Source organism: Carcharodon carcharias, chromosome 3 (genome assembly GCF_017639515.1).
Source record: "Carcharodon carcharias isolate sCarCar2 chromosome 3, sCarCar2.pri, whole genome shotgun sequence".
Lineage (NCBI taxonomy): Eukaryota > Metazoa > Chordata > Chondrichthyes > Lamniformes > Lamnidae > Carcharodon > Carcharodon carcharias.
The window spans coordinates 132991570-133019557 of NC_054469.1; the positions used below are offsets into that span (position 1 = coordinate 132991570).

The 27988-nt window shown below is 43.9% G+C and overlaps 1 protein-coding gene across 2 annotated transcripts in view; it reads left to right on the top strand.

Annotated features, from left to right (window-relative positions):
- itgb8 (integrin, beta 8) overlaps window positions 1-27988 on the top strand; it is a 115221-nt gene that overhangs the window by 44612 nt on the left and 42621 nt on the right. For both annotated transcript variants that reach the window (XM_041184493.1, XM_041184494.1), the window contains one exon: window positions 25975-26109. In XM_041184493.1, coding sequence (XP_041040427.1) covers window positions 25975-26109 — 135 coding nt within the window. The remainder of the gene's footprint in view (window positions 1-25974; window positions 26110-27988) is intronic.

The following is a 27988-nucleotide window of genomic DNA, read 5'->3' on the forward strand; positions in this document are numbered from 1 at the left end:
AGTCCTCCAAGGAGTGTCTTTTACATGCATGAGCTATGAATTGTGATAGTAGAGGATCCAGTTTCTTTCCATCACATGGCTGACCAGGAATCTGTCCCGCTCTTACCGCCTGCCATTGGTGTATGTTGGAAACATTTGCAGGTTGACACTCAGCCTGTTTGGCCATGTTATGAACACAACTCCCTTGATCATCACATCCTGGAGTGAGACATGGAGCTTCTGGCTCAGAGACAGGCACACTACCCACTGTACCAGAAAACCTCTGCACCATTAAAGTTGTTACATAAATGCAAGTTTTTGTTGGTGTTCTTTGTTTAAAAGAAGTTGAACTTCGTATATGTAGTGAAATGATTGGCAAGGAGGTTAGTGATGGGGGTCTTGGACTCGAAGCTGGGTGCCAAGTGCACAGGGAGAAAAGGATGATTTAATTAGCATTGTTCCTCTGGAAGATCAAGTGACAGGCGCCAAGGTGGGCATGGAAAAGTATGCCAAGGTTAAAGCTGAAAGAAGCTACGGATCTATTCAGGAGATACTCAAGTCTGAGACAACATCAGATTAGTAGATTAACAAGATTGCAGAAGAATGTAGGTTGGAGTTGAAGGGCCGGATTTTCACTACAGAGATGGAGAGCTCAAGACAGGAAATTTTCTGACTTGGCAGATCTGCCACAGTTTAAAGGGCCCCGTTGGACCCAATTTTCACTCTGGGAAGGCAGGGGAAAGATAGAGTCGGGTTTGCTGATGTTGGAAACAGATTGTAGGTGCCCACAGGTGCAGACAAATGTCGAGGCTGGCTGGTTAGAAGGCCTGCTTTGATTCTCTGGGACTTTGTCGGAGTTGTTTTAGGCACTATTAAGTCCTCACACCCCCTCACTTGCCAGGCACCCTCATTCCCCTCATACCCCCATGCCAGATCCATGCCAACTCATGTTCCCCATTTGCTCTCCATACCCCCCATTCCCCCTCATAACCCTGTGCCACATCCATAGCTACTCACCCAGTATGCACCATGGGCAGAACTAAGGTGCCATGTGGAGATGAAAAAATAAGCTTCTAATAATCTAATATAGCTCTCACTCATACACACTTGATAGTGGAAAAAAGCTCCCATTCAAGAAACCCATTCAATGCTTTTAAATCTCAAGTGGTTAATCTCTTATAAAAACAAACTTGGATTCACACCCCACATCAAAAACACCAGATCCTTTAATAGCCTCTTCAAACTGTACAGTCAGAAGTCCCTGCTGAGATAATTGCGGTATTTGAAACTCAGTCAAACATTCATGATGACATAATATAAGCCCTTGGGGAAAGGACAACAAAGACACTGCACAAACTTACGGTAATTTTTTTTACTAACCTGCACTAGATAGCCTGTCAATCAAAGCAGTCCAGCAGAGAGTTTTAACTCTAAACATGAAAAGATACAGGCTGAAGCTGTCAGTGAGAGTAAGGGATTAGAAAAAAAATTCATAGAATAGTGGCCTTGAGTTCCATGTACCATAACTAGGCCTAACCATTGATTGAGACTGGAGATAGCGATCAAAGCCTAGAGATTAGCTGGCTGGTCGGAAAGCAGAGCTGCTTGAATAGCAGAATGAAATGCTGATTGGTGACCAGGGACCTGACCTTTACTGGTGGTCAAATTCTCTTAGTTTCATTTCCCTCTTCCTCTTTGTAGCCTTGGTGCCTTTTTTTGTTTGCTGTTTCTTTAATGCTATCTTATTCCTGTGTTCTCTGGATATACTGACCCTGCTGCTCTTTGGGGCTTTGTAACACCTTGTTTCCATTTCTACTACTAACATTAAGGATTCCAACAGAAAGGCTGGGCTGGTTGAGAATCGAGACAGCAAGTTGGGCTCAAATCTGAGTTGCATGCTGAACCTAGACTGGCTGGAGGCCAATATTCATTGGGACTAGACTCAAGTATGTACAGATGTTTGCTGATTTGTAATTGGGCAGTGCAGAGCATTGGGTCACTGATGATTAGGTGACTTCCATTTGGCTACAGCAAATATCTTCATTACTATTTTCCGTGTCAGGTATCAATGACTAATTGAGGAAGTCTGTATGAGGAATACCAATTGAGCCAGCTTGGCTTATTTATCTGGAATAAACCTGCAGTAGCCCCATTGCAACATCCAGCTGCATCTTAAATCACTGCAAATTTTATGCTTCCTGCACCCAGAAACCCATTCTGAGTAGTGATCAATCATTGCATGAAGAAGAATTTCTTGGCATTAACCCTAAAATTACTTCTAGTCAGTTTGAACCTTTGGGCCTGAATTTTCCCATCGGCAATTTGGGGGTGGGGCCCACTCGCCGACGGGAAAATGACACGGGATGATGTTGGGAGAAACTCACATTTAAATATTCAGGAAGGTGGGCGGACAGCGAAATCAGCTATCCGCCCGCCAACCTGTCAATGACCAATTAAGACCATTGACAGGATAATTAAGGTAGTTAAATGCCCTGCTCGTCCAACCTTAAGGCCAGGAGCCCCAGTGGGCTTCTGATAATAGATGAAACCTCATCCACTGGCAGGATGAGGTTTCATGTCCGTCTTTAAAAACTTTAATAAAGTTTATGTGCTTCTTATTAACATGTCCCATCTCATGTGACATTGTCACATGAAGGGGACATGTTAATTTTCTATTTTTCTATTGTTAAAGTTTTTTGTACTGTTAGTAATCTCTCTGAGGCAGCATTTATTTTGAGGGAACAGTGCACTCTTTTGCGCACGTGCACGAAAGAGCGCACTTTGACAGTTGGGGAATCCCTCCCCCCCCCCCCCCCCCCCCCAACCCCCCGCCACACACACACACACACGCAGGAAGCTCATAGCGCTTCCCATTGGGCAGCCCACTGGGTGGGCCTTAATTGGCCCACCGACTCAAAATGGTGGCGGGCCCCGTTTCGGCAGCGGAGTTCAGCTGCCACCCACCGTCAAGCTGGTGGGGCCCGCCCGCCAACCAAAGGCAAAATTCTGCCCTTGATCTCTTGACCTGTTCTCCTGTGTCATTTATACCTTGCTCCCCCAAAATGTAATCAAATTATGCTAATTAAATTTGAGTTATTGCATTGATAATGCAAAATTTTGCAAAATTGTACTTCCAAAAGCAAGTCTTATTAGGAATTTAGATGTGCAGAAAATTATGCAATGTGCATGCACAAATACCTGGTCCGTGTTTCCTGCAGCCAAGGCTCTATGCCAGGTTTCATCTAATTGGCCATACAATGCAAGCTCATATAATTGGCCATACAATGTCCACAATTCCTCTATAGTCTTGAGCCACGTACATTAGTGTGTGGCTGGAATGTTTGCACATCATAACACATTGGTACTGTAAGGACATCGAGTAATTCTGCTGTTCTATTTTTAGCATTCTGGTTTACTGTGTAATCTTTTAACAAAACCACTAAACTATTTATCAACAACAATTTGCAGCATAAGGGTACAAAACATTCAGAGACATAGGGCTGGATTTTATACTGAGGGTGTGCTCCCTACACCCCTGTGTAAATGTCTGGGGCGAACTTGCCTCCGCTTAGCTTGCTCACCTCCGCTTTAATTTTTCGGGCGATGGCCCTTTAATTAGTATGAAGCAGGACTTCCAGGAGGAATTCCCACCTCTTAGACCTGCTGGCTAATTGGAAGCTGGTAGCTCTTCACTCCTGCAGTACCAAGCATGAGCAGTGGCCACAGCTGGTGCTGCAGGTGTAGTGGGAAGTGGTGTTCAGTGATGGACCCCGACACTGGAGATAAGTCCAAAATCTCCCCAGGACCAGGCTGACAGGCCCCAAAGAGGAGTGGGTTCACGTTGGACCAGATGATGGAGGGAGGATGGGAGGGTGGCCGTGGGGAGGCAAAAGCTTGGGCACTGAGGAAAAGAACAATGGAAAGTGAAAAGGGAAGTGGGTCTAGGAATATTATTTCAGAGCTTCTAGCCCAGTTAGCTGAAGGCACATTTACCAATGGTTGGACCAAGGTGGGATGATGCACGGAAGCTGCAAACACAGAAATGAAGAGAGTCTAGTGAGAGATGGGTGTTTTGCGCAAAGTGGAGGAGGCTGACTTAGGCCCTGGACAAGTTCTGGAGTGGTGGACAAGATGAGGAGGGAAGCAGCTGAAGGAATGGTGATGACGAAGTCAATGAATTCTTTGTGAACAAAAACAAAAATACTTGGAAAAACTCAGCAAGTCTGGCAGCATCTGTGGAAGGGAGCACAGTTAATGTTTCGAGTCTGCATGACTATTCAACAGAACTAAGGAAAAATAGAAAAGGGGTGAAATATAAGCTGGTTTAAGGGGGAGGGGTGTTGGGACAAGAGAGCTGGATAGAGGGCCAGTGATAGGTGGAGATAACCAAAAGATGTCACAGACAAAAGGACAAAGAGGTGTTGAAGGTGGTGATATTATCTAAAGGAATGTGCTAATTAAGGGTACAAAGCAGGACAAGCAAGGTACAGATAGCCCTAGTGGGGGGGGGGGGGGGGGGGTGGGGTGGGCTGAAGGAATCGAAAAAGGCTAAATGGTAGAGATAAAACAATGAATGGAAGTACATTTAAAAATAACGGAAATAGGTGGGAAAAGAAAAATCTATATAAATTATTGGAAAAAACAAAAAGAAGGGGGATAAATCAGAAAGGGGGTGGGGATGGAGGAGAGAGTTCATGATCTAAAATTGTTGAACTGAATATTCAGTCCGAAAGGCTGTAAAGTGCCTAGTCGGAAGATGAGGTGCTGTTCCTCCAGTTTGCGTTGAGCTTCACTGGAGCAATGCAGCAAGCCAAGGATGAACATGTGGGCATGAGAGCAGGGTGGGGTGTTGAAATGGCAAGTGACAGAGAGGTCTGAGTAATGCTTGCGGACAGAATGAAGGTGGTCACCCAGTATGCGCTTGGTCTCTCCAATGTAGAGGAAACCGCATTGGGAGCAATGAATGCAGTAGATTAAGTTGAGGGAAGTACAGGTGAAATGCTGCTTCACTTGAAATGAGTGTTTAGGCCCTTGGACGGTGAGGAGCTTTTATCTTAATGAATTCTTTGTGCTTGTTGTTAAAGATGAGAGGGAGACTTAGGAGATAATTGCTAGTGTAGAATAAAGCTGAGGATTATCTTTGCTCTTCAGTGTAATGGATAGATTTGCCAAAGGAGACTGAGACCTAATAAAACTTGATATGTTCCTGGCAGCACATGTAATGGGTAGTGAAGCATGTTGTGTACCACAGAAAGGATGTTGACCTCTCCAATTCTCGAATTTGTTGAACAGAAGACAAATCAGAAATCCAGGTTCTTGGTGATGGTTTTATTTTAGCACTTTTATCTCATTGTAGGAATTTCTTACCTCAGTAATTGTGAGAAATGTAAATTGGTCACCTGATTGGTATCAGCAAAAAAAGTCATAGAGATAAAGTTGCCTGGACTATCAGAGTTGTTCATTTCCTATTTTAATCCAAATAATTTTGGAAATACAGTACTTGGGTTTAACAACCGATTTTTAATTTCATGATCAATAGCTGAGATATTCTGGCCCCGCTGTGGTGGGTTCCCCATGCAGCAGAATTGGCAAGCTGTTCAATTCCCTGTTGACTTTGGCGAGACCAGAAGATCGTGCCGGCGGGAGGTGCCGGAAAATCTCGCCCAGTGTCTTTTTTATTCCAATTATCTCAAAAGTACTCTAACTTTTTTTAAAAAAAACCTTCCTGAGTCCACAAAAAATCATAAATCTCTTATCCTCTGAGCTGAAAATCTGACCCTGCACACAGTAAAATACATCTAATACCAACTGCCTAACTCATTAAGCAACCAAATAGCAGGGACTGAGGTCTTTTCATTTAAGGACTGTTATGAAGTTGCAGAAGCAAATGAAGAAAACAATATGGCTTATGTTTACATTGATGGGATCTTTCCAATTACACAGGAATGAAATAATTGGCAGTACACATACAGATTTCTTCTGCAAGTTTACTGGAAAAAAATTGCCTTCCAAAATTTTGAAAATCTGGTTCATGTCTCCTCTATCAATAAGATCTGCAGTCAAAACCCTGTGTCCTGAAAGTTTTAAAAACATGCTGAAAATCCATTGCAAAAAAAACAACAAATGGAGGAAATTGAACCAAAAAAAATAGAAATTGTCAATTTCAGCTTGACTTACTTGGCAGCAGTCTCACTTCTAAACTAGAATATTGAGGGCTCAAACAGCACTCTCGGGTGGACTTAAATTTTTGTTTAGGGTGATGACCATGCAGGAGTGAGAAAGGCGTTCAGTCTGAAGTCTATCCTGGTGGAGCTGCTGTCAGTCTAGAGCTCCTGCCTAGGGTGTCAACAAATCACGTGCTGGGAGGCAATGAAGCAGGTAAGCTTTTTGAGCGATGGGATGGGGATGGGAGGTGGTGGAGGTGTGCAGGGGAAAGCTCTTTGCTCCTCCATGCCCACAAGATCCCCTTAACTGTTGACTCCAGCCCTTCCTTCTGCAGCAGGGTTTCCTGATCCCTGGAAAACCAGATCTGCAACAATTAAATCTAAATTCTCAGGCATGCAGCTGAATAGCATACTTAAATTACTGACCTGCTTCTTGAGAGAAGGCTGCCCAGGAACACATCCTGATTAAACTGAAAGCTTGCAGCGGGTTTGGGTTGAATTTCCTAACTTTTAGGATGGGCTGCAGCTCAATGCACAGTTACGGTGTGGTGTTCAAATTTCCCCACAGAATTTGATTGCTGTCTGGGCCCATCTTACGGGGTGAAGTGAAGGAGCTTAGTTAGTTGCAATATGCCTTTTCCATTTAACACCTTAAGCTTTTCTTTCTGAAATATTGGGCTGGATTTAATGCAGTCCATCACAGCAGGAAATATGGCGGCCTGGCCCACTTATTGCAGGAGAAGCCCCACTTCAGTCTCCTGGTGACGGCAAAACCTTCCCCCATTAAGCCAGAAAGCAGAAGGGGCTGCTACAGGATTCCCAGCCACTGCCAACGGGATGTCAATAGGCTCATTTTAATGAGCCAATTGACACCCATTACCCTGGAGCCCAATTTAGTGGTGGCTCGTGGATTAAATGAAAGCCGCAGAGCTTTCCCACACCCTTGGAAGGAGGCCCAGCAAACCCTGTTAGATTTACAAGCGGCCTCCCGAGGGTCCCTCTGTACCTGATCGAGAGACCCAGCATTGGAAAGGAGGTGTGCACTGAAAGCAAACCACTTGCCTTTGACACCCTGCACCCCTCCTCCTATGGGACCCCCACCCCATGGTCACCATCCTGCCTTCATTCAACTTTGGCCTAGGGTCCGGCGATGATTCTGACCTCTGATGGGTGCCTTGCCACCAGCTGCCATCACTCCCACTGGCACCGGCAACAGTGAGCAGCTGCCAACCTGTAATTGACTGGAAGCTCCCGGCGGATGGGAATTCTTTAGCCAGGGATTTCAATCATGTGGAAGGCTGGAGTGTGGACACTTACATGCTTGAAGGGCATTTGATTTCATCAGGCCTTCCATCAGTTCTCATTTGGTGTTGAAATTTATGCTCAGTCATTATCTACTTAGTGGCATCATTTTCAACATGTGCATCAGATCTCCTTTTGTTGTAATTGCAAGAGGTTAGTTCATGCTGTACCTCTATGTTTCAACATTCTTGAATGATAGGTGGAATGGAACACCCATGAAAATTCTAACACTACGTCTCTATATAAAGTCAGTGAATCTATGAATACATTTGAAGGATCATTATTTAATTTTCTGTTTTTGAGCTTTGTTGTGTGCAATTCATTGTCCTATTTATCAAGACAACAATGACTTCCCTTGAAAATTCATTAATTAGTTGCAAAGTACTTAATTATATTTTGGGAAGGTAATAAGGTACAATGCCAGGATCTTTTTTTCCCATCTGTTTGGACAACTGAGAAAATATATCCTTCCTGCCTAATTTACAATGTAGAATTGTTTAACAAATATGATCATACAAATTTCAGCTAGAAGTATGAAGTAGAAAGAACTTCTCTAAGAAATAGGAAGAATAATTGCTGCTGGTATTTTTAAAAAGCTCAATCCACTGATACCAAATTCCTCTCTGCATTATTTTAACACAGCTTTTGATCCATTTGTTTTAAACAACTGCATTTTAACAGTGCCAACATTAATTTGGTGTAAGTGCATTAAAGAATAATGCAAGAACAATGCCATTCCTAATATTTATTTTGAGATCAGGAGAAATATCACTTTCTGAATGGGAAGGCATGGGGCAGAATTTTGCCGTTGACGAGCAGGGGGCGGGGCCTGCTCGCCGACGTGAAATGACATTGGGCAGAACCCCTGACGTCATCATACCCGATTTAAATTTTCAGGAAGGCGGGGGCGCAGCAAAATCAGCCATTTGAGGCCATTGACAGGATCATTTAAACAATTAAAGGACCTGGCCTTCCAACTTTAATGTTGGTGGGTAGGCCAGGAGCCCCGGCGGCTAATAGATAAAACATGAAACCTCATCCACCGGCAAGATGACGTTTCATGTAGGGTTTAAAAAAGTTTAATAAAGTTATAGTGTAAATTATGAACGTCCCATCTCATGTAACATTGTCACATGAGGGTGACACGTTAGGGAATTTTTTTTCCCAGTTTTTAATGTTTTTCAAAGTGTCAGCGATCTCCCTGAGGCTGCACTTTGGCTCAGGGAGATGAATGCGCTCTTTCGTGAGCATGCGTGAAAGAGCGCACTCTCGCTTTTGGGGAATCCTCCCCCCCGCCCGCACAGGAAGCGCATAGGGCTTCCTGTCGGATGGCACGCTGGGCAGGCCTTAATTGGCCCGCCCGTGTAAAATGGCGGTGGGGCCCACCTCTCCGGTGGGGATCGGCTCCCTGCCATCTGGAGATTGGGTCGGGCCCGCCTGCCCGACGGCCAGAAAATTCTGCCCATGGGAGTCGAAATCCAAATCTTTGAGTGTAAGATAGGGACAATGATGACAAACTTACCAGTGAGACAGGCTGTACCAAATTTGTTCAATTCAGCAAGGATTTCTTTTGTCAGGTCATTTTGGTGCCCATCTGATAGAGGATCCTACGCCAATTACCCGTCCCATTCTGGAAATTGTTGGAAAATAGTCAAAGTTTGCGTTTCCATAGGCTCCAACTACTTTTTACATATTTACAGTCACCTAACCATTTCAGACCTTGGAAGCAGCCTGCAGATAAGTTGTTTTTAACAAATACAGCTGTAGCTGGAAGCTGTGCTTACCCAACCACATCCCTGCTGATTGCTTCCCACCCCTGCACATGGCTGTGTAGCTCAGCCAGATCCAGGCAGGCTAAAATATGCTTGAACCCACAACTTATCATTGTCATATGTTGCTGAGACCTGAGGACAAATTTAGGATGGCCCTTGGTCCTGTCCTTTCTTGTATGGTTTGAATGCAGGGGGAACAGGTCATGCCCGTTTCAGCAGCTAATTAATCTGGGTCCCATTGAGTTTTTTTATTTTCACCACACCTGAGATTATTTATATCCCATCAATTATTCAGCTGTTTTTAACAGAATATTTTATTAATCTTCGGCAGCAAATAATGCTCCTTTCTCTTTTTTGGGGGGGTATACACACAAAATTCTTTATTTACATTACATGCCAAGATCTTTGTAACAATGGGCACTGGGAATATAATGGGTAAAAATCTGACAAACTTTGATGTGCATGAATTTGATATTTAGCTAAACTGGAGAAATATTTATGTTAGCAAAATGCCAAATGAGGCCCACACTCCCACCCCAGTTGTTGAAAAGTGAGTGGAATTTCAGAAAAAAGACACTTCTTCCTCTCCTTCGTAAATCATAGAATAATGCAGCACAAAAGGTGACCATTCAGCCCATTGTGCCTCTTTGGAAGGGCTATTCAATTATTTCCACATCAGCCCGAAAGATTTTCCAATTTAAGCCTTTATTCAATTCTCTTTTGAAGATGGCTATTGAACCTGCTCCCACCATCGCCTCAGGCAGTGCATTCCAGATAATAACAATTCGTGTAAAAATGTTTTATTTTTTTCATGCTGCCTTCAGTTCTTTTGCTAGTTACCTTAAATCTGTGACTTCAGTTTACTGATCTTTGTGCCATTGGAGACAATTTCTCATTATTTAATCTATTAAAACTGCACGATTTTGAACACTTGAATTAAATTTCCTCTTAACCTTCTCTCCCCTGAAGAGAACAGCCTGTTTCTCCTGTTTTTCCATGTAACTGAAGTCCCTCATTCCTTCTGCCATTCACGTAAACCTCTTCTTCACCCTTTCTATGCCTTGCCATTTTTCTGGATGCCCATAATTGCACACTAAATTCCAACTGGGATCTATTCAATACTTTATAAAAGCTCAGCATTGACTTACTTGATTTTATACTCCATACTGCTATTAAGGCCAAGTAATCGATATGTTTTTTTTTAACTTGTTCTGCCACCTTTAAAGATTTGTGTACATATCTGCCCCAGTGTCTCTGTTCCCCTACCTACTTAGTCTTGCTATAAGAGCTTTGGTGAGATAATACCTGGAGTCTGTATGCGGTTTTGGTCTCCGTATTTAAATAAGGACATACTTACATTGGAAGCAATACAGCAAAGTTTTACTAGGACGAGGGGACTGCCCTATGATGAGTGAATGAGTAAATTGGGCCTATGCTCCCTAGAGTTTAGAAGAATGAGAGGTGACCCCATTGAAACATACAAGATTTTGAAGGAAATTCACAGGGCAGACACTGAGCAGTTGTTTCTGCTGGCTGGAGAATCCAGAACATGGGGTCACAGTCTCAGGATAAGGGGTTGATCATTTTAGACTGTATTAAGGAGAAATTTCTTCACTAAGTAGGTTGTGAATCTTTTGAAGTCTCTCCCCCAGAGGGTTGTGAATGCTCCATCGTTGACTATATTTAAGGCTGAGAGAGACTGTTTTTGGTGTCTCAGGTAATCAAGGAGCATGGGGAGCAGGTGGGAAAGTGAAGTTGAAGCCCAAGATCAGCCATGATCATATGAAATGGCGAAGCAGGTTCAATGGGTCTTATAGTCTATTCCTGCCCTATCTCTTGTGTTCTTGTGTAAATGATTGTACCATTCAGCTTATATTGCATCTCTTCATTCTTTCTATCAAAATGAACTTAAGTGTTAAATTTTATCTGTCAAGTGTCTGTCCACTCATGTGATAGTCTGGAGAAGCTACAACACAGGACTGTATGCATGCTAAACAGCAGAAGCAGCATGCTGTAGTCAGAGCTAACTAATCCCACACCCAACAGATCAGATCAAAGCTCTGCAATACTGTAGTGTAAGAGTGTGGGCAGAATAAGGGTTACTGTGGGACTTGAGAACAGTACCACCCACGGTACAATATAGAGTCACATGATAATACACTGTGTGCACTGGAGTCTGGAAGGAGCCAGCATGAAGACAGCATCCAGGCACGGTAGTATCTTGGGTATGCATATAGTTATGGGTTACCGATATAAATGGTTTATGTTCAGCCATATGAGCCTCCAGATCTCTTAGTGAGACACCAAATAACCTTAAAATATGTACTTACGCAGCCATTCATGAATGGTGAATTTAAGCAGCTAATTGGTGGAGGAGACTCCCTGAATATCTCCATCATCAACAATGCAGAGCCCAACATCTGAGTGCATAACACAAAGCTGATGTGTTTGCAACCATCTTCAGTAAAATGTGCTGAGTAGATCATCCATCTCAGCCTCCTCCTGAGGTACCCATCATAAATGCCAGTATTCAACCAAATTGGTTCAATCCATATTCCATCAAGAAATGGTTGAGTGAACTCAGTACAGCAAAGTTTATGGACACTGACAAGATCCCAGGTGTAATGCTGAAGACTCATGCTCCAGAACTAGTCATGCTTCTTGGCTGAGTAGTGGATAGTGTAGAGGATAACCATAATCTCCAAAACAATATAAATGGGTTGCTGGAATGGGCGGTAAAGTGGCAGATGGATTTTAACATAGAGAAGTGTGAGGTCATACATTTAGGGAGGTCAAACAGTTACAGGGATTACACAATGGCAGAATTTTGCCCTTGGATGGCGGGCGGGCCCCACCGGCTTGGCGGCGGGTGGGCAGCCGACCCCTGCCACTGAAATGGGGCCCACCACCATTTTAAGTGGGTGGGCCAATTAAGGCCCGCCCAGCGGCATGCCCGACAGGAAGCGCTATGCGCTCCCTGTGCAGGGGGAGGGATTTCCCATCTGTCAAAGTGCGCTGTTCTGCGCGTGCACGCGAAAGAGCACACTTCTCCCGGAGGCAAAGTCCTGTCTCAGGGAGAATACTAACAGTAGTAAAAACTTTAAAATTAGAAACATTAAAAAATTATTAACAATGTCACGCGAGATGGGACGTGTTAATAAAGAACACATAAACTTTATTATTTTTGTACATAACGGACATGAAACTTCATCCCGCCAGTGGATGAAGTTTCATGAATAATCTGGAGCCCGCTGGGGCTCCTGGCCTGCCCTCCAGCGTTAAGGTTGGCCGGGCAGGTCTTTAAGTACTCTAACTAGCCTGTCAATGGCCTCAATTGGCCATTGATAGGTCAGCGGGCGGACAGCTGATTTCGCTGTCTGCCCGCCTTCCTAAAAATTTAAATGGCCCAGGATGGTTTCGGGGATTCCTCCCGATGTCATCTCACATCATTTCCCCTCAGCGACTGGGCTCTGCCCCCAAATCGCCGAGGGGAAAATCCTGGCCAATAAATGGGAATATACTAAGAGGGGTAGATGAAGTGAGAGATCTTGGCGTACAAGTACACAGGTCCCTGAAGGCAGCAGTTCAAGTAGACAAGGTTGTAAGGAAGGCATACGGAATGCTCTTCTTCACTGGCAGAGGTATAGAATATAAAAGTAAGGATATAATGTTGGAATTGTATAAAACACTGGTGAGGCCACAACTGGAGTATTGTGTGCAGTTCTGGTCACCACCTTACAGGAAGGACGTAATAGCTCTGGAGAGAGTGCAGAGGAGGTTTACAAGAATGTTGCCAGGGTTAGAAAAGTGTAGCTACGAGGAGAAATTAGATAGGTTGGAGTTATTTTCCTTAGAACAAAGAAGGCTGAGAGGTGACTTGATTGAGGTGTACAAAATTATGAGGGGAATAGATAGAGTGGACAGGATAAAATTGTTTCCCTTGGTGGAGAATTCTAGAACCAGGGGACATAGATTCAAGATAAGTGGCAGAAGGTGTAAGGGGGACATGAGGAAGAACTTTTTTACGCAGTGGGTAGTGGGTGTCTGGAATTTGCTGTCCAAGTTGGTGGTAGAGGCAGAAACTCTAAAAAGAAACTTGTAAAAAGTACCTGGATCTGCACCTCAAGTGCTGTAAGTTGCAGGGCTATGGGCCGGGTGCAGGAAGGTGGGATTAGAAAGGGCACCTGGGTGTCCTCGGGCTGGCATGGACAAGATGGTATGATTGGCTTCCTCCTGTGCTGTAACTTTTCTATGGTTTCAATACTGGTACCTACCTGGCAATGTACAAAATTGCCAACATTATGTCCTGTCCACAAAAGGCAGGACAGATCAAATCCGACCAATCAACCTACTCTTGATCATTAGCAGAGTGATTAAAAAATGCTATCAGCAGTGCTATCGAGAGGCATTTACTCGCTGTTAATTTGCTCACTAATGTTCTGTTTGGGTTCCACCAGGAGAAGATGACTCCAGACCTTATTACAGCCTAGGGCCAAATGTTGCCAAAAGAGCAGAATTCCTGAAGCGAGATAAGAGTGACTGTCCTTGACCTCAACAGAGTTTGGTTAGTTTCCTGAGTAAAATTTAAATCTGTGGAAATCCAGGGGAAAAATCCTCTGGTTGGAGTCATAACTAGCACAAAGGAAGATGGTTCTGGTTGTTGGGGGCCTATCATCTCAGGACATTGGTGCAGGATTTCCTCAGGGTAGTATCCTAGGCCCAACCACCTTCAGCTGCTTCGTCAATGACCTCCTCTCCAAGGTCAGAAGTGCGATGTTCACAGATCATTGCACAGAGTTCAGTTGCTCAGGTACCGAAGCAGTCCATGCATATGTAGAGTGAAACCTGGCCAATACTCAGGCTTGGGCTGATAAGTGGCAAGTAACATTCATGCCACAAAAGTGCCAGGCAATGATCATCTTCAACAAGAGAATCTAACCATCTCCCCTTGACAGTCAACAGCGTTGCCATCATTGAATCCCTGCCATCCACATCCAGTGGGGGTCACCATTGATCAGAAACTTAACTGGATCAGCCACATAAATACTGTGGCTACAGGAGCAGGTTAGAGGCAGGGTATTTAGCAGCGAGGGAATCACTTCCTGACTTATCAAAGCTTCTGCACCATGTAGAAGGTACAAGGGAGCAGTGTGATGGATCCACTTGCCTGGATGAGTGCAGCTCCAACATCTTCTAGGACAAAGCAGTCTGCTTGATTGGCATACCATCCACCACTTTAAACATTCACTCTCTCCACCACCAGCCCACTGTGGCTGCAATGTGTACCATCTATAAGATGCATTTTCAACAAAATCTGTCATATCCACAACCTTTACCACATAGTAGCCCAAGGCCAACAAATACATGGAAATGCCACCATGTCTAAATTCCCCTCCAAGCCTCGTGTATCGTCGTAGTATTCTGCACCCTACACCGTCTGACCTTACATAGAGGAGAACACCTGAACCCAGATGAGGAAGACGTAGCAACACCTCATCTAATGATGACAAGGGGGAGGAGGTGATTGCTGCGGCAGAGAGACATCAACATCCTCATGGTGCAGACGCCAGAGGGGTGGAGGCCAGTGTTAGGGAGGCACGAGACAACCTTGTTCTCTCTCATTTTCAGCCCCAAACGGGCAAAGGTTTTCCTCACTCGAGCATTGCCGTTAAATCTCCATTATGTACAAAGGCCACATGTTCCATGATTTACGCTAACATAATGATAACTTTCGAGGCAGCCACATATCATGCCTGTGACACATTCCCGAAGTGAGATAAGAGCAGTCTACTTATTTTTATCCTGTCTAAGATCATGACGCCCTCAATGACTGAATCACACAGATCTGAAAAACACAAGAAGTTTGATTCAAATTAACCAGAAAAACATTGATGGTATCAAATAAACCACAGTGCCACAATGGACTGTTCATATGCCCTTTTTGAAACGTTAACAAGTTATGCCTCCACCATCTACAGCTGTATTCAAGACAGTCTGCTGCTCCCCATGGCCTTTGATGATGGCGGCAAGTGTCTTCTGGATGCCGCAGGCCTGGAGGGCTCAGAGTGATGCAGGAGCCTGTTCTATGGATGCTGCAGCTGGATGTGTTTGGAGCGTTGGCAGTGGTGATGGGATGTTACTGGCTACTCTTGGAGTGCCCTGAGAGGTACTCTTGAGTTTGTTAGGTTGCAACTCCTCAGTCCTCTCGATGCAGAGTGGAATGAAAGCAGGTGGAGGTGCTCCTGGAGGGATGTCCAGGGGCACCACCCACCTCTTGCTGGCCCACTGCAACAATGTTGTCATGGCACCAGCATTAGTCTGCACGCTGACGCTCAAACCAGACGTCCATTGTGCGGTCTTCTGGATCTGCCTCTCCATGATGCTCACCAGCCTTTCCATGGGAGAAGCAATGTGCCCCCCCCCATATGGGTCATGCCAGAGGACATGCCAGTGATGGACTCCTTGATGAGCAGACATGCGTTGCTGAATGTCTCAGCAGCTTTTATTTATTCATTCACTGGATGTGGGCTTCGCTGGCTGTCCAGCATTTATTGCCCATCCTATTTGCTCTTGAGAAGGTGGTGGTGAGCTGCTTACCTGACCTGCTGCAGTCAGTGTAGTGTAGGTACACTAACAGTGCTGTTAGGAAGGGAGTTCCAGGATTTTGACCCAGCGCCAATGAAGCAATGCCGATATATTTCCAAGTTAGGATGGTGAGTAACTTGGAGAGGAACTTCCAGGTGGTGGTGTTCCCATCTATCTGCTGCCCTGGTCCTTCTAGATGGTAGTGGTTGTGGGTTTAGAAGGTGCTGTCTAAGCAGTCTTGGTGGATTCTTGCAGTGCATCTTGTAGATGGTACACACTACTGCTACTGTGCGTCGGTGGTAGAGGGAGTGAATGTTTGTGGATGTGGTGCCAATCAAGCGGGCTGCTTTGCCCTGGATGGTGTCCAGCTCCTTAAGTGTTTTTGGAGCTGCACTCATCCAGGCAAGTGGGGAGTATTCCATCACACTCCTGACTTGTGCTTTGTAGATGGTTGGCAGACTTTGGGGAGTCAGGAGGTGGGTTACTTGTTGCACTTTTCCTAGCCTCTGACCTGCCCTTGTAGCCACAGTATTTATACGGCTAGTCCAGTTCAGTGTCTGGTCAATGGTAACCCCCAGGATGTTGATAGTTGGGGACTCAGTGATGGTAATGCCATTGAAAGTCAAGAGACGATGGTTGGAGATGGTCATTGCCTGGCACTTGTGTGGCGTGAATGTTACTTGCCACTTTTCAGCCCAAGCCTGGATATTATCCAGGTCTTGCTGCATTTGGACATGGACTGCTTCTGTATCTGAGTAGTGGCGAACGGTGCTGAACATTATGCAATCATCAGCGAACATCCCCACTTCTGACCTTATGATGGAAGGAAGGTCAGCTGAAGATGGTTGGGCCAAGAGCACTAACCTGAGGCTCTCCTACAGTGATGTCCTGGAGCTGAGATGACCGACCTGCAACAACCACAACCGTTTTCCTTTGTACTGGGTATGACTGTAGAGAGTTTTCCCCCTGATTCTCATTGACTCCAGTTTTGCTGGGGCTCCTTGATGCTACATTCAGTCATATGCGGCCTTGATGTCAAGGGCAGTCATTCTCAGCTCACCTCAGGAGTTCAGCTGTTTTATCCATGTTTGGACCAAGGCTGTAATGAGGTCAGGAGCCGGGTGGCCTTGGCAGAACCCAAACTGGGCAACGAGCAGGTTATTGTTAAGCAAGTGACCATAAGACGTAGGAGCAGAAGTAAGCCATTCAGTCTATCAAGTCTGTTCCGCCATTCAATGAGAATATGGTTGATCTGATAATCCTCAATTCCACTTTCCTGCCTTTTCCCCATAACCCTTGATTCCCTCACTGATTAAAAATCTGTCTATCTCAGCCTTGAATATGCTTAACGACCCAGCCCCTACAGCTCTCTGAGGTAAAGAATTCCACAGATTCACTACCGTCTGAGAGAAGAAATTCTTCCTCATCTCTGTCTTAAATGTGTGACCCCTTACTCTGAGATTATGCCCTCTGGTCCTAGACTCTCCCACAAGGGGAAACAACCTCTCAGCATCTACTCTGACTCTGATTCCCCTAAGAATCTTATATGTTTTAATAAGTCACATCTCATTCTTCTAAACTCCAATGAGTACAGGCCCAACCGACTCAACCTCTCCCCATAAAAAAATCTCTCCATACTTGGGATCAAACTGTGAACCTTCTCTGCATTGCCTCCATTGCCAATATATCTTTCTTTAGATAAGGGGACCAAGACTGTTCACAGTTTTCTAGGTGTGGTCAAAATAGTGCCTTGTATTGTTTTAGCAAGACTTCCCTATTTTTACACTTCATTCCCTTTGAAATAAAGGTGAACATTTTATTTGCCTTCCTTACCTGCTGAAACTGTAAGCTAGCTTTTTGGGATTCATGCAGGGGGAACCCCAAATCCCTCTGTGCTGCAGCTTTCTGAGGTCTTTCTCCATTTAAATAATGTTCAACTCCCCTATTCTTCCTGCCAAAGTGCACAACCTCAGATTTTCCCACATTATATTCCATCTGCCAAGTTTTTGCCCACTCACTTAACCTGTCTGTCTCCCTCTGTAGACTCTTTGTGCCATCCTCACCACTTGCCTTCCCACCTATTTTTGTGTAATCCACAAATTTGATGATAGTACATTCACTTCCCTCATCCAAGTCAATATATATTGTAAACAGCTGTGGCCTAGCACTGATCCCTGTGGCATTCCACTCTTTAGAGGTTGCCATCACGAAAATGCCCCCCCTTATCACGACTTTCTGTCTTCTATTAATTAGTCAATCCTCTATCCATGCTAATATACTGCCCCTAACACCATGGGCTCTTATTTTATTAAGTAGCCCTATGTGCGTAACCTTATCGAACACCTTTTGGAAATCCAAATATATTACATCTACTGGTTCCCCTTTGTCTATTCTGTTTGTTACCCCCTCAAAGAATTCTAATAAATTTCTTGGCATGATTTCCCCTTCATGAAACCATGCTAACTCTGCTTGATTACATTATGTATTTCTAAATGCTCTGCTATTACTTCCTTTATAATAGACACCAACATTTTCCCAATGACAGATGTTAAGTTAACTGGCCTATAGATACCTGTTTTTTGTTTCCCTTCCTTTTTGAATAAGGGTGTTATATTGGCAGTTTTACAATCCTCTCGGACTTTCCCAGAGTCTAAGGTTCCTTGAAAGATAACTACCATTGCATCCACTATCTCTGTATTTACTTCCTTTAATATCCTAAGATGCAACCCATCACGCCCAGAGGACTTATCGGCCTATAGCCCCATTAGTTCCCCTAGTACTTTTTCTCTAGTGATAGTAATTGCATTTATTTCCTCCCCTTTTTGCCCCATGATTATTTAGTATTTTTGGTATGCTATTAGTGTCTTCTACCATGAAGACTGATGCAAAGTATTTATTCAACTCCTTTGCCTTTTTCCTAGTTCCCTATTATTATTTCCCCACCCTTGTTCTCTAAGGAACCTATGTTGACTTTGGCTTCTCCCTCCCTTTTTATTTACTTAAGGAAGCTCTTATTGTCTGTTTTTAGGCTAGTTTACCCTCAAAATTTATTTCCGCCCTCTTTATTATTTTTTCACCATCTTTTGTTGGTTTTTAAAACTTTCCCAATCCTCTGGCTTACCACTAATCTTTGCCACATTGTATGTTTTTCTTTCAATTTGATACTATCCTTAACTTCCATGGTTAACCATGATTGGTTTATCCCCTTCCTAGAATCCTCCTTCCTCACTGAGTTATATTTTTGCTGTGAGTCTGGAATTATTTTCTTAAACATCTGCCATTGTTCATCAACCGTCTTTTCTGCTAAAATCCTTTCCCAGTCCATTCCAGCCAACTCTGCCCTCATTCCTTTGTAATTATCCTTATTTAAGTTTAGCACAGTTGTTTCTGACCCAGTTTCTCACTCTCAAACTGAATTCTAAATTCTACCATGTTATGGTCACTGTTTGCTAGGGTATCTTTTACTCTGAGATCATTTATTAAACCTGTGCTACTTGATAGCACTGTTGATGACCCCTTCCATCACTTTACTGATGATTAAGAGTAGACTGATGGGACGGTAATTGGTCTGGTTGGATTATCCTGCTTTTTGTGGACAGGACACACTGGGAAATTTTCCACATAGCCAGTGTTGTAGTTGTACTGGAACAGCTTGGCTAGGGGCGCGGCAAGTTCTGGAGTCTTCATAGTCTTCAGTACTATTGCCAGAATATTGTCAGGGCCCATAGCCTTTGCAGTATCCAGTGTCTTCACCCATTTCTTGATATCACATGGAGTGAATTGAATTGGCTGAAGACTGGCATCTGTGATGCTGGATACTTCCGGAGCAGGCCGAGATGGATCGTCCACTCGGCACTTCTGGCTGAAGATTGCAGCAAATGCTTCAGCCTTATCTTTTACACTGATGTGCTGGGCTCCCCCATCATTGAGGATGGGGATATTTGTGGAGCCTCCTCCCCCATTGTGTTGTTTAATTGTCCACCATCATTCACGACTGGATGTGGCAGGACTGCAGAGCTTAGATCTGATCTGTATGTTGTGGGATCACTTAGCCCTGTCTATCACTTGCTGCTTGTGCTGTTTGATACATAAGTAGCCCTGTGTTATACCTTCACCATATACCTCTTATTTAGGTATGCCTGGTGTTGTTCTTGGCATGCCCTACTGCATTCTTCATGGAACCAGGATTGGTACCCTGTCTTGGTGGTAATGGTAGAGTGGGGAATATGCCAGGCCATGAGGTTACAGATTGTGTTTGAATACAGTTTCTCCCCATTTGCATCTGTGACTCTAGCAGCCTGAGTATGTCCCTCTTCAGAGGCCCACCATCAGCCTGGGCCTCACCAAGGGGCTGGACTCCAGCAGTCCTCCCCTGTCAGTGGCCTTGACTGTCACTGCCCCATCATCTGCATCTGTGCAGCTGCGAGGTGTTCACCAGATTGTGACCTAGGGCTTGTTTGTCAGCATCTCCCCACTGAGGTGAATATACCTGCAATGATGCTAAGTGCAGGGGACAGATATGACGCCGTGACTTCAGAGATGACAGACTGTCATCCTCGGAGGAGATCTGAGGTGGTGTACAGGTGGGCTGCTCTCAAGCCTCCGCAACAGTCAAACTTGCAAAGGGAACATAAACACAAATGATTGAGTGCTGATTGATTGTCTGCTCCCATCAGTGGGTTCAGCAGGCTGCTATTGTAGCCAGCAATGATGGCTAAGTGTGAATCCTTCTCACTCTCCACTCCAAACTCAGCATCTGAGGTGCAGCATCTGCCCTATTTCCCTGACAACTTCAGTGCTTCCAGCTCAGCGATGGTCAGCTGTCTGATGTCTGACACGCCATCCCCAGTCTTCACCTTCTGCCTGTTGTTGTGGGCTCTTTTCCCTGCAAGCTTAAAGGGAGAGCTACTGAAGCTTCAGTTAATGTTGAGGAGAACCCCTTACTGCTGGACTGCCCCCTGGACCCATGAGATGTTGCTGATCTATTCTTCTAAGGCTCAACCTCTCAAGAAAGGTGGCTGACATGGAGAGGCAAGAGCAGTACATTCCGGTAACATTGAGTCCTGCAACTAGGGAAGCTGGTGAGGAGACACGGTGTACACATCAATGCCCATCCAAGTCCATAATAATTGAGTGATCCTTCTGTCCCCACCCATCTTTAATTCACTTTTTGCCTGTCTGTCACTGAAACTCACCTTGCAGCGTGGAGTAGGTCACTCATCCTTTTCATGCACTGGACCCAGTTCCTTTGATGCACCCCATGGCAGCTCACCTCTGTGGCAACCTCTGCCGAGGCCCCTTTGGTCATCCAAGAAACCCTTTTGCGTCCATTACCAGGGAACAATATATGGCTACACACGCGAACAGCCTGGAGGAGGACAGGCAGCGAGCCATCGCTAAAGTGTGGGACAGTCCACTGGCTGGACTCTGTCACGTCCGACCTCTTCAGTTGCCTCGCTGAGGCCACAGAATGAAATTGTGGGATATTGGTGGACTCTTCTCCCTGGGCCTTGTAAGGTATCTTGTTTTGGAGAACGAGAAATTCAGCTGCCAGAGATTTAAACTGCACAGTTTGCATTTAAAGCCTGAAAGACGACTATGGTTTCAAAGACAAGGCTAGCCACGCTTCATTGTGGTGCTCCCCACAGCCATCAGGTATGTGGGCTTCCCAACAACAGAGCTGTCCCCACCACATGACCCAGTGGCATGAGGTGTCACTCCATTAATTTACTGGCCAAGACTTGATTGGGTTCAACTGGCCACCATAAGCCCACGCCAGATCCCCGATGACTTCTGGTCCTGCTGGCAGATGCTGTAATGGGAACATTAAATCCAACCCAATATTTCAGATCAAAGTGGCCATGAGAGAAAGAAACAAAAGGTGTGTCTGGAGGAGGTGCGAATAGCAAAATGATGAACACCTGGCGTCTGAAAGCAAAAACAAGAGTAAAACTAAAACCTGCAAAAAAAAAAAATCAGTATGGGGGTATAGATTATGGTCTGAAATTGTTGAACCCAACATTAAGTCCAGAAGGCTGTAAAGTGCCAAATTGCAAGAGAAGGTGCTGTTCCTCGAGCTAACACTGGATTTCTTTGCAAAAGTGCAGTAGGCTGATGACAGAGATGTCAGTGTGTGAGAGAGGTGGAGAATAAAAACGACAGGCCACCGGAAGCTCAGGGTCACACTTGGGATTGAACAGAGGTGTTCAGCAAAGGAATTACACAATCTGCATTAGGTCTCCCCAGTGTAGAGCAAAGTGCATTGTGAGCAGTGAATACTGTGTACTTAACTAAAAGAATTACAAATAAATCACTGTTTCACCTGGGTGGAGTATTAAGGGCCTTGGGTGATGAGGAGAGAGGAGGTAAAAGGACAGGTGTTTACATCTCTTGCAATTGCATAGAAAAGTGTCACTTAAAGGGTAGGGATTGTTGGGGGTGACTGAGGAGTGGACCATGGTATTGCTAAGGGAACAGTCCCTCTGAATGCTGAAAGGAGAGGGGAGGGGAAGACTTATTTGGTGGTGTAAATGATGGAGGATGATCCATTGAATACCAAGGCTGGCGGGGTGGAAGGTAAGGACAAAGAGGACCCTATTGGCTCTAAATGGGAGGGGAAGAGTTGAGAACAGAAGTGAAGGAAATGGGATCGACAAGGGGAACAGGTACACAATGATTAATATATTGTCATTGGACTGGTATCCCAGAGACCCAGGGTATTGCTCTGAAGACCCGGGTTTGAATTGCACCGTGGTAGATGGTGAAATTTCAATTCAATTAAAGAAAATCTGGAAATAAAACTCTGCCAATTGTTGTAAAACCCATCTGGCTCACTACTGTCCTTTAGGGAAGGAAACCTGCTGTTCTTACCTGGTCTGGCCTACATGTGACTCCAGACCCACAGAAATGTGGTTGACCCTTAAATGCCCTCTGAATAAGGGCATTTAGGGATAGGCTACAAATGCTAGCCCAGCTAGTAACGCTCATATCCCATGAACAAATTTTAAAAAAAGGCTAAGGGCACTGTCAATCATTGACAGGGTGGCAGGGGCTCTTTGGTTGAAAAAAATGAATGACTCATCAGAAATGCTGGTATGGAAGCTTGTATCATCAGATCATATGCGACAAAGAGGGAGAATGGAATAGAGTTCCTGCTAGAAGCTGTATGTGAGCAAACATGGTAATTGAGGTTGCTGTGGATGTCAGTGAGCTTATAGTGAACACTGGTTGATAGCCCATTACTAGAAATGGAGACAGAAGCTCGAGGAATATACAAATATGTGAAATAGGAGCAGAATAGGCCATTTGGCCCCTTGAGCCTGCTCCACCATTTGATAAGATCATGGCTGATCTGTTTATGTTTTGAATTCTACATTTATGTCTAACCAATGACTTAGATTCCTGTTAGGCAAGGGAACCAATCTACCTTCATCTTAAAAATATCCAATGACCAAGCCTCCACTGCCTTCAGAGGTGGACAGTTCCAAAGTCGTACAACCCTCAGAGAAAAAAATTCTCTTCACCCCTGTCCTAAAAGGAAGACCCCTAATTTTAAAACAGTGCCCCCTGGTTCTGGACTCACCCACAGGAGGAAACATCCTTTCCACGTCCACCTTGTCAATACCGTTCAGGATTTTTCAAGTCATCCCTCGCTGTTCTAAACTCCAGTGGAAACAAACCCAGTCTGTCTAACCTTTCTTCATAAGACAACCCACTCATTCCAAGTATCAATCAAATAAACCTCCTCTGAATCACCCCAATGTATTTACATCCTTCCTTAAATAAGGAGACCAAACCTGCACACTGTATTTGAGATGTGGCCTCACATCTTGAAACTGAAGCATAACTTCCTTACTGTTACATTCACTTCCTCTTGTAATAAAGGATTGCATTCCATTAGCCTTCTTAATCACTTGCTGTACCTGCACAGGAGTGGAAGAGTCTGAGATGACCATGAGCAAAAGGTGGAAATTGCAAGCAAAGTTGATGAAATTTTCCAGTTCAGGTGGAGTGCAGGAAACACTGATACCATCACCAATGGACTGCAAAATAGATGAGAAAGGGGAACTCAGTAGCACTGGAATAAGGAATGTTCCATATATCCTATGAAAAGGCAGACAAAGCTAGGGCCTGTGTGTATCCATAGCAACACTTTTATTTGGAGGAAATGAGTGGAGTTAAAGGAAAAGTTGTTCAATCAAATGAAACAGAGTGGTGGTGTGGTTAGGGACTGGCTGGGTTTCAAGGAAGAAGAGAAGAGCTCTCAGACTGCCCTGATGGGGGATGAAAGTGCAGAGAAATTGGATGTCCATAGTGAAAAGGAGACAGTTAAGACCAGGAAATTGGAAACTGTTAAAGTGATGGAGAATATTGGAAGAGTCAGGATGCAGATGGGAAAAAAACTGGACAAGGGGAGAAAAATTAAGAGCTGAAAGAGAAGCTATCAGTTCAGTGGGGCAGGAACAGGCAGAAACGATGGGTCTACCAGGGCAGTCCTGTTTGTGGTTCTTGCAAATGAGGTAGAAGTAGGCTGTTCAGAGTTGGGGACTATAAGGTCAGAAACCATAGAGGGAAGATCTCCAGAGGCAATCAGGTCAGTTACAGACCGGGATACCATGATTTGATGTTTGGTGTTGGGATCATGGTCCAGGGAAGGAAGTGTCAGAAAGTTAGTGTACTCTGCACCATAGAGGTCAGTTCACCAGACAGCAACAGCACCACTCTTGTCAGTAGGTTTGATGACAATGTTAGTGTTGGACCTGAGAGAAAAGAGTGTTGTAAGTTCAGAGGGAGACAGGTTCGAATGAGTGAGGAAGCAGATAAATTGAGACAGCTGATGTCACCAGTAGTTCTCAGTAAAAAGATCAAAATAGGTTAGGAGGCCAGAGAGAGGAGCCTGGGAGAGGGAGAATACTGGATACGGGTAAGAGGGCCTGCTGTCCAGGGAGAATACCTCTATCTAAAGATGTGGAAGTGAAAGCGAGAGAAGAAGAGCTTGATGTTGCACACTGAGTTCAAAATTAATTGAGGGAGGGATGAAGCTGAGGCCTTTTGTAAAGACAATGCATTCAGGGTCAGGGTAGAAGGACAGAGGGTATCATGAATACACAGCAAGGGGCAAGATTAGAAGAAGGAATAAGTTGAGTAGGAAGTGAAGGAAAAGAGAGATCTGGAGGATGTTGGTACCCTTGAGTGTGTCAGCTGTGGCTCAGTCGGTAGCATTTTTGCCTCTGAACCACAAGGTTCCAGGTTCAAGTTCCACTCCAAGGTTTGAGTTGGAGGCATCATCTTTCAGATGAGATGTTAAACCTAGGTCCCTTTTGCCTGCTCGGTTGAATGCAAAACTATTTTGAAGAAGAGCAGAGAATTATCCCTAGTGTCCTGACCAATACCTATCCCTCAATCAAAATCACAAAAATACATTTTACCTGGTCGTTGTTACATTGTTAACCACATTCATTAAAAAAAATGTTTGCAGAATACGGATGTTAGTCTATGATGCTGACACAACCAGAGCAGAAGCTCCGTGTATTGTTAAAGCTTGCAATTCTTCACATCTGAAAGTGTTAAAGAATTTCTTTAGAGGTTTTTCCTTAACTGGCTACGGACATTTCCTTTTTTTTTGCTTCTTTCAGGGTGTTGGAAGATGTGTGGAGACAAGCCTCGTGATACTTTCCGACGTTTCCTTGTGTATTACTTTGCACAGTTCATACATTAGTTTTGTCCATAATTTGGATTGTTAATTTTATATCTGTAATGTGTTAGGAGTGCCTGTTGGGCATTCGAATGTCTGCCTGATGCACCAACAGCTTGTGATGTTCTGCACCATCAGTGATGAAAAGCTAAAATTTATTCCTGATTCTATTGGGAACTTATCTGAACTGTTACAGAATATTGCTTCCACTTCCTGTTTCAAATACAAAAAGCCATTGAAGATTTATACTTAGAATGAAGTTCCAGAAAGCACTAAACAACACAAATGTGGTAGATCATTCATCTTTTGTGCTGATTCCTGTTATGTACAACAGTGTTGCATTTTAAGCAGGATTTATTTGTGTCACAAAGCTTTTGCTCACTGAATCATTCAGTTTGTTTTACAGTGATAAAACCACAAAATTACAGTTAGTGGGTAATTGAGTGTTTTTCTTTTTTGTGTTTTGTTTTTTACACAGACACTGCTTTCTGAAGTAGAACTGCAGGTGGACAACATTATCAATGGGATCTATGTGAACATTACTGCAATCTGTCCTGATGGAACTGAACATCCAGGCCAAAATAAGTGCAATAATGTGAAAGCCAGTGACACAGTAAGCTTTGTATTCAGAGAGAAACTGCACACAATGCTATATACTGTTAATTTAGATTTATAGTCCTCTTGATTACACAATACATTCCATATTTTTCAAAAAGATATCACATGTTTTACCATTGAGTGACATATTACTCATAGACAATGAATATTGTTTTGTTTCTTGAAATCTTGTTTCCACCCCCCACCTCCCCCATTTCCAGCAGCTGTTCACATTTGAATTGCAGAACTTTAGTTATTAGGAAAATTAAGACAAATTTATTATCACTGCTCAGTATATGTCTTGATTTACATCTCATTGGCAAGAAACCATGTACGCATATTTTCTTCTTGTACTTCAAATTCTTTTATGCTCACGAGATTGGAAACAAAAACTTGTCTGAAGGAACTAAACATTTCCTCATTTTTATTTGCACCCATTATCAGCACAGACATTAAATAGGGGTTCCCTTATTTCTCTGGCTGCACAAGAGATTTGTCCTTAGACATTCCAGTACTAATTTGTGGCCTTAAAAGTTATGGATAATTTCATAATCTGGTATTGCCCATTGGAACTGATGCTTTCAGAAAATGTATCTCAGGGAATCATGAGCTTATAGCTTGTGATTTTTTTGTCAGTCCATTTTAAAGCATGAAAAATTACATCACGTATTCATAGTTCTGAGGTGAGGTTGCGGAATCCTACTTTCATATATGAAGAAAATTTGCATTTATGTAGACCTTCCAAAACCTCAGGATGTGTAATCACAGTATTTTTGTGGGAATGTGACACTCAACTTGTGCAGTGCAAGGTTCCAGGAAGAGCAATTAGGTAAATGGACTGATAGACTCTTGAGGGTGTTGGTCAAAGAATAAATGTTGGCCAGGATTCTTGCATTTCTTCAAATAGTTCCAAGGGATCTTGGTTTAATATTTCACTTCTGCACTCCTCCAAGACTACACTAAAGTGTAAACTGCTCAAAAAAGTGCTCAAGTCAACTTGACTGGAGCTTGAACCTGTGATCTTCTGATTTATATGCAAGTGATCCACTTGTTTGCTGAGCTACATTGCTCCTATTTAAGCAACAACTCAATTTTAAAAGTCTCATCTTTGTTTTCAAATTCCTACAAGGCTTCAACTCTTACTCTCTCTGTAATATCCTCCACCTCTACAACCCTCTGAAATATCTGTTCTCCAATTCTATCCACTTGTGCATCCCTAATTTTGATCACTCCACCCATTGTGGTGGCCACACCTTCCGCTGCCGAGGGCCTGAGTTCTAGAATTCCCTCCCTAAACACCTCTGTTTTTCTTCTTTTTTCCTCCTTAAAGGTGTGCTCTAAAACCATTTTAACCAAGCTTTTGGTTACCTGCCAGAATATGTCCTTACGCAGCTCGTTGTCAAATTGTATTTGATAATGCTGCTGCAAAGTGCTTTGAGATGTATAACTGCACTAAATACAAGTTGTTTGTTGTTGAAATATCCTAACAGTGATCATGTATGGTCTTAGTTCCGACGAGAATGAGCAATCCACAGTGCCTGCTGCAGAGCCAACTGCTGAAAGCATATTGCATGTCATCGCTTAATTTGAATCCAATGCTGGATTGTGTTCCTATTTGGCCTGTGGTTCTTCTCAAAGTAATCCATCCTTGCAAAAAAGAGGCATTGCTGGTTGCCATGCACCTGTAGCCAGGTAGAAATTCTGTCTAAAGTCACAAACTGAAGTAATTGCCATAATTGCAACTTTGTTGCTGAAGATGATTCTGTTAAATTTTTTTTAGGATTTGCCTTGAGTCCAATTGCTCCTTTTAAATACATTAAATTCTGGAGACAATAATGTTGTTTCCTTTAAGGATTTCCTTTTACTTCTGATAAGAAAGAAGAAGAGAATGAGGA